The sequence below is a fragment of the Elephantulus edwardii genome, unplaced genomic scaffold, assembly GCF_000299155.1.
Source record: "Elephantulus edwardii isolate Elephantulus edwardi_28Jun2011 unplaced genomic scaffold, EleEdw1.0 scaffold00120, whole genome shotgun sequence".
In the NCBI taxonomy this organism is placed as follows: Eukaryota; Metazoa; Chordata; class Mammalia; order Macroscelidea; family Macroscelididae; genus Elephantulus; species Elephantulus edwardii.
In genome coordinates this window covers 143,651-151,708 of record NW_006399870.1, presented here as the reverse complement: position 1 = coordinate 151,708, position 8,058 = coordinate 143,651, and the positions used below count along the sequence as shown (strand labels likewise).

Here is an 8,058-nt window from a genome sequence, read left to right as displayed (position 1 = left end):
CTTCCAGTAGGTGGTTCTATTGATGCAAACTTGGTGCCAAACTTAGGACACTCTATTGGCACAGTGCACTGTAGTTCAGAATTTCTGGACACATGACATTTTCCAGTCTCAGCCTTTTGAGTTGCTGCACTACAGATGTGCTAACCAATGTACTTAGAAGGCCAAGCAGTTCTTGTCCAAATCTATCAATGCCTTCAAGGGATTAAGATAGGCAGTCTCTTAATGTTCAAGTTACAGCCTCAGAAATCTGCTGAAAGGTCAGCTATGAGTTGGTTCAACTTATGAAGAATGAGTCAAGTCATAATGTGTCAAAGAAATATGTTCCTTACAAATTTATTTTTTATCTTTATTTGCTGTTTAGTAGATTTTCATTGTTTAAACATAGAAAAATTCCACATGTAAAGTTTTAATTCTAAATTCTTTCTTGCTTTTTTATTTTATTTTATTTTGAGAATATACATAGCAAAACATGCCAATTCCACAGTGGCACACATGTACATTTTGGTGACATTGATTGCATACTTTGAGTTAAATATTCATTCTTACTTTTCTTTCTGAATTTTTCTTTTGCATAAATAGAAACTCAGTGTCCTCAAATTTCCTATCTAATCTTTAGATATGCCCTTGTCAATTCCAGCCCACATAAATAAAACTTGAAAGAGCATAATTCTCAAAGCAAACATTCTTATTTGTTAAACTATTGTTTATTTTTATCAACACTACAGTACTTAAGGGTATATGCTCTGCTCTGGATTATATAACCTTTGCCTTTTGTAGACTATTGTCTTGATATTATAGTTGTTGTTTTATTTGTTTTTTTTAGGACAACGTTTTTTTGCTACCAGAGGTTTTCATAATCATTCAATACATAGTTGTTATAGTTTTTAAAATTGAAAGATAACCTCAGAGCAATAGTTTCAAGAGTTCTTCTGGTGTCCCTGGCTCCAGATAGACTCTATAGAATCAATAAGAAATTTATATTCCATCTTATATTTCCCCCTTTTTATTAGAATTCTATCCATATCAGTGTCAATAGCTGAAACTTTGTAAAATATCAAGTTTTTTTTTCCTCACTTCTCCGCTGGATATACTAAAAAATTACAATTTTTTTGGTTCCCAGGCCAATATGTTCACAGCATGTTAAGGATTTCACTACTCAGGGACTTCATATACATTGATATGTTTGCAATGTGGTTTAGGAAAAGAACACTTACTATACTACTAACTTCCAGAGAAAGCAAACAATTCAGTCTTAGAAGAAATACATCAGGATCTACTTAGAAGAGGATAGCAAGACATTTGCCTCATTTACTTTTGATATGTTATAAGGAAAGAATAATTATTAGATTAAGACATCATATTTGTAAAGTAGTGTATCAGTGGAAATAAGGGATACTCTCAATGAGTTAGATTGATACAATAGCCACAACAATAGAGTCAAACATAGCAACAATTAGCTGGATAGTTCAGGACAAAATAATGTTTATTCTGTACTAAAGAAGGTTCATATGAGTCAGAGCCAACACAACAGTAACTAGTAATCATGTTGAGTAGGGCTGGATTACCAGCTAAACTATCCTCTCTCTGGTCATTATATCAATAACTTGTTTACAGATTGCTGTCTTTTTATTTTTCAGTTTCTTTATTAAAGTATAATTTGTGTATCATACAATATGCCAGCTGTAAGTGGACAATTTGATGACATTTAGTATTTTTATAGTTATATAACTATTATCAAATTCAAAACATTGTATCATCCCAAAATGTTTTTGAAGTTCATTTGCTATCAATATTCATTTCTATTAACAGTTTCAGGAAATCACTAATCTGTTTTCTGTGTCTATAAATTTGTCTTTGATGAACACTTATTGTCAGTAGGGTCAACATAATAGGTGACCTTTTGAGTCTGACTTCTTTTATTTAGTTTAATGATTGTGGGGCTACCTAAGTTATGGTATGCAAAAAGAATATGATCCTTTTTATTACCAAATAATGTTTCAATTTAAAAATATATTTTGTTTAATCTTTTTTCAGATGGTAAGCATTTGTGATATTTCCAGTTTTAGAGTATTAGGAATGTAGTTTCTGTGAATATTAATTTATAAGTCTTGCACATGTCCATTCTATTTCTATAACCAAATACTATTTACTGGGAACTTAATAATATTATCAACCATCTTAAGAGCCTATATTTTATCATGCCTGTCGGAAGGAGTAAGAGTATTCGAGGTAACTTAGTTTGCATTACAGAAGGAGAAAACAAATTTTTTGCTTATTTCTTGTTTACATGCACAAGCATCAGAATTTTAAATAGTTCCCTTTCAGTCCAATTGTCTCATTTCCTTAGGTCTTTGCTCTTAGTTCTTTTATCTAAACTGTATTTTCATAGTGTCCTGTATTTTTACCTAAAACCAACCAATCATGTGCTGGACATTTATTTCTCTCATGTCTATCTTATTTATTTCTTAGGAATTTTGAAAATGGACTTAGAAGAAAAACAACAACAAAAATACAGTGAAACTTGTGATAATTAGACCTAGACAGGACTGCCTTGTTTTTCCAGGTCTTATAAATGTTCTACCACTAACAGGATATAGTCTTGTCACTTGTTTTATTGGGAAATATTTAAGCTTTCTATCTCTGACAGGTTCTACCTTAAACAGTTTCCAACTTTCACAGATAACTGAAGGTGGTTTTCATAAAGGCAGAGGGGCATTTTTTAAATAAATAATTATAATTTTGAAAATCAAGAAATATATGGAGCAAGATATATCTTTGATATGTGAAATAAACAAGTAAAAACAAGAGGTTCATTAGGAAAATTATTTAAATTATATATATATATATGGTTTTTACTGGCAAATTCTTTAACGACATTCCCCTTAAAAGGAGAGTCTTATTCCTCTCCCACTCCTATTGTGTGTATACTAAATTTAGATACTCACTACTAGCAAATAGTAAAAGCGGCAGTGATGATATGTCAGGTTAGAGACAAAAATGGTCTTAAATATTCTATGCTTCTTTGGATCATTCATTATGAGGACATCAGGCACCGTGTCATGAGAACATTTTGGTACATGTGTTTATTTAGATATAAGTTAACATTAAGAGTTGCTCTAGTGGTAAGAAACTGTGCTGCAATCCCAAGGACATGTGATTCAAACCTGCCAGCTGCTTCATGAGACAATCTCCTCTTGTGCAATTTATAGCCTCTGAAAAGCTGCTAGAGGGTCAGTTTTGAGTTGGTTCCAACCTGATGGCACACAACAACAACATGAGAAACGTGTTTTGGTGGTATGGTGGTTAAGGTACTTGATAGCTAATCAAAAGGTTAGTTGTGTAAAACCATCAGTCTCTTTGTAGGAGAAGTATATGGCTGAGTTCTGTTGGTCTATGGCGGTATGATGCTATGCTGCAGTCCCAAAGACCTGTAGTTTGAATCCTTCAGCTTCTCTATCCTGTGCAATTAACTGCCTCTGAAAACCCACTGAAGGGTCAGTTGTGGGTCAGTTCCACCTTCATGGTACACAAAAAGTTTTGGAAAGATTTATATGGCTTTATAAACAGAATAGAGAAGTTTTACCTTTGTCCTTTAGGGTCACTATGCCTAAGAATCAATTTGATGGCAATGAGGTGGGGTAGGTTTTTTGTTTGTTTGGTTTGGTTTTGGTGAGTTTATTTTTCCTTTTCTGAGAAGAAGCTGAAGTCTCCTATCAATAGCCATGTGTGAGAGCCATCTTCAAATCATATTCTTTAAGGCTATTCAATGAATGCAACCCTTGGCTAACAATTACAAAACCCAAAGCAAGACTGCACAGCTAAGTTACTCTAACATCTAATTCTCAGAAAAGGAGTGAGACAGTAAAATATCTTGTGTTAGCTGCTAAGTTTTAGGGCTGTTTGTTACATAACAACTAAACTATATTGTTCAGGAAATCCAAGAACTTTTAAATGAGTGAAATAACATTCTCCAGAATGACAAAGTAATGGTATTAGCAACTGCTAATGAGTCAGACATTTCTCACTTTTCAACATGGTTAGGATCCTGGGACCAAATAATTAGATAAAAATGGAGAATAACTACATCAGATCACAAAATAGAAGATGACTATATTATAAAATAGCTACCAAATAATATCATTATCTAATTGTCAAAATACTGAAAATCATAGTAGAACTAAATTAACCCATAGCTTTAATTGCAATTGTCAACTTTACTCTTGCCTTACACTTCAACTATCATTATAGCCAGAAGAATATCACTAATGCACAAAAGATATGTATAGTAGTTATTTTTTGTATTGTAATAGATGCAAACTATCGGATAATGAGACAGCCAGTAAATAAAAGTACCAATACCCACTCCTGTCATGTTGATTCTTACCCATAACAACTCTCTTTCAGGTTTCTTATACAGTAAATCATTATGGTAGAAGACTGCCCATCTTTCTCCTGTATGTATTCAGACCGTAGACTTTTTAGATAGCAGTCTCACGTACTATACATTATGTCACTAAGGGTATTAAGTGAGGTGTGGGTGTACATAAATATTTCCTTTCATAATAAACAGGTAGAAGGTATCCCTAATACATTTCCCCTTTCACTCTTTAAGTTGATTATTTAGCACACATTCTAGGTAGGTCCTATCAGACCCAAGTCAAACAGAGCATTTTAAATGGCTGTTTGAATGAACCAATCACTGGATATCATTGGAGAGTGAAAGCAAGCTGAATGTATTATTTTCACATCTGTGCTTATTTCTGGTGACCCAGAGTACTTCCTTTGTTATACTTAAAATCATCTTTCTTGTCCTTGGTTACATCCAATGTCATTGCTAATTTTTAATTAAGGATATTAACTGTACATACCTAGTAAATATTCTGTACAGATTATGTTGTATATGTTATAGGCAAACATATAGATCAGTGAATTATACCTAGCAAGCAAAATCAAAGTGTACTTTTTATTGTATGGAATCTATAACTTCTTCAGGTCTACTTGTAAGACAGTATATCACGGGTAGAGCTAAAGACTTAATGCTAGAATTAAACTGATTGAATGTAAACACTTATTTCTTAAAATATCTTTATTTTTAAAGTGTTCTATTTATTTTTTTAAAAAATAGGATCTATTAATAGATATATTTAATGTTTTTATGAGTTAGTCAATACACATACAGAGGTATTAGTACACTATTATATCTGTAGTAAGATTTTTAAACATTAGTTATTATTATTCTAGGTGTTTAAACTAGTTATTTAAATAGATGATCACTGGACTATAATTCATTCAACTAAATATTGATACTTAAATACCAAAATAAATAGTGAATATTATTATTGGTATAATTTCAACCAATAACGAATTTATTAGATTTTCAACAAAAGATTGTACATACAACAAATACAAACTCTGGCTCAAAATGTATTCTTTGAAAATTACACAGAAATTTATTCTATCATTAATTATTAATAAATACTTGATGAGATTGCCACTTAAAACATAATGAAAACACAGGAAGCATTCAGTGCCACCCAGAGCATGGTAAAAATAAATAAATTTAAAAAAAAAAAAGACCTGGACACCCACCTCTGGTAAGAGATGGTACAAACTAGCACCAAACTTTCCTGATGTGGAAGAAATATAGCTCCCAATAGAAGAGTGGCTCAAAGTTATAAACGAAGTGGAAGGTTAAACATACCAAACTGTATAAACCTACTTTTATATTTTATACCTTGTTACATGGATTGGCTGATTACCCAGGGAAAAGCTAAATTTATAAAGAAGACTTCTCTATGGCCTCTAAAACTGTTTTGCTTAATAGCAAATAATTAAAAGAAAGTTGGAACAATATAGACTGTGTGAGCAGAAAAAGATAACATTGTTTTGGCATATAAAAAAAATTACTCTGACAAGCACTGTGGCAATTGGACAATTAAAACAGACATTCGGATGGCGGGGAAGAAGAACAAACTGGGGAGGAGGGTAGAGAGTATGGTGCAGCAATGAAGGAATGAAAACCCAAAATCCCTGTAAATGTTCATTAAAACTAATAAAATTTAATAATTAAAAAAATATATAAACTCGGTAAAAAAAAAAAGGAAAGATGGGATAACTTGAAGTCTTTCCTTAACTGGGGGTTCAAATGACTTATTCTCTACCATGAGATCCTATTACGGAAATGCTTCTCTGATAACTCATTTGCCCAACTTGGCATTTGGCAATAATTCTATTCGAAGTATAGCAGATTTGAAACAACTTCCAAAGGATTTCAAAGAGAAAAATTCACTAACATTACACAGGGGGCCTTGGTGGCCTAATGTCAAGAAGCTGCTCCATAATCCCAAAGGCACGCAGTTTGAGGCCGCCAGCTGCTCTCAAAAAGGATGGATAATCTCCTCCCATGCAAATAATTGCCTCTTAAAACCCACCGGTGGGTTAGCTATGGGTTATAACTCTAGAGTACACAACAACAACAACTTACACCCCAGAAGAGTACTTGTTAGCCTACTTGAGCTAACACTTTCCTCAGAGCCAACTTCACATCCTTGTTTCTCAAGGTATAAATCAAAGGGTTAAGGGAAGGAGTGACAATGTTATTTAAGACTTGGATGACAGAATCCAGCCAGGGGCTGGATGCTGGTCTTAGATAGATGAGCATCACAGGACCATAGAAGAAGAGAATTGAAATCAGATGGGCACTGCAAGTTGAGAAAGCTCGTCGCCTGCCTTCTGATGAGCTTATTTTCAATATGGAAAAGACAATGCGACTATAGGAAGTGAGGATAAGGAAAAAACATGTCAAAGTCACAACATCTACGTTAGTAAAACTCACTGTCTGAGCCAGAGAAGTGTCAGCACAGGCGAGGGGCAACACCACTGGGATATCACAGAAGAAATTATCCACTTTATTGAGGTCACAGTACGGCAACTTAAAGATGAGAAAGGTAAGGATGCTTCCATGTAGACAACCTCCCAGCCAGGTGCCCAGTGTCAGACCAGTACACACCTTGAAATTCATAATGACTGTGTACCGCAAGGGGTGACAAATAGCCACAAAGCGGTCATAGGCCATGACCGTGTACAGGAAGCACTCGGTGCCACCCAGGACATGGTAAAAAAAAAGCTGGGATGCACAGCCCTCGTAGGAGATGGTGCAACTGTGTCCAACTAAACAGAGCATTATTTTAGGGGAACTTACTGATGGAAAAAATATATCAAACACTGACAGGTTTCCCAGGAAAAAGTACATGGGGGTATGGAGATTAGAGGAAGTCAGCACAGTGAGTAATATAAGTAGGTTACCCAGTAAGGTGAAGAGATAGAAGGCCAAGAACAGGACAAAAAGCATGCTCTCTAGCCCTTCAGTATTAGGAATTCCCAACAAGATGAACTCGGTTACAAAAGTGTGATTTCTCGTGTTTATGGATGAGGCAATCCTGGAAAAGCAAAGCAACAATCAGTTGCAAAAGAGCACAAGTAACGGACAAAACTCTTTCAAGAAAATTCCTGTCTAAGGCAAACTACTACATGTAAATGAAAACCAAAAGCAGAAAAGGACACGAGTGATAATATAGTCCCAAGTCTAACATTTGGCCTCTATGTTTTCGTCTGTTAAATTAAATGGAAAAAAAAAGATATTTTCATAAATGGCAAAATTCTTTTAATACTCTTCTTCCCAGTTCTATAGTGTTTACTACACAAATTGGAATATTTCTGAAGCATCTTCTAAATGAAAAAATGTATCAGAACCATTTTTATATAATCTAAGTTATAATTAATTTGTAAGCCATGTAACCAAATAAATGCACAGAAAGTGTGAATGTAAACAAAAAATAATATATATTTACCTGTTATTTTTTTCAACAATGCTTTTGTCCATCCTTCAGCACTTATATCCAAGAGAAAAGTTCAGAAATTATATTTATGACCTACACATATACATATATAAAGGCAGATATTTGGTTGAATGTAAAATAAGGCATTATATAGATAATAGATAATAAAAATAATTACTACATTAAACTAGAAATTTAACACTCACCTGATGGGTTTTCT

The 8,058-nt window shown here is 33.6% G+C and overlaps 1 protein-coding gene across 1 annotated transcript; it reads right to left on the bottom strand.

The window, feature by feature from the left end:
- Positions 1 to 6,502: 6,502 nt before the first annotated feature.
- On the bottom strand, positions 6,503 to 7,450 carry LOC102874878 (olfactory receptor 958-like; the record flags this gene model as incomplete). Its single annotated transcript, XM_006892827.1, has 1 exon — positions 6,503 to 7,450. A coding segment is annotated over one exon (948 nt), but the record flags the coding sequence as incomplete, so codon positions are not given.
- Between the last annotated feature and the right edge of the window lie 608 nt (positions 7,451 to 8,058).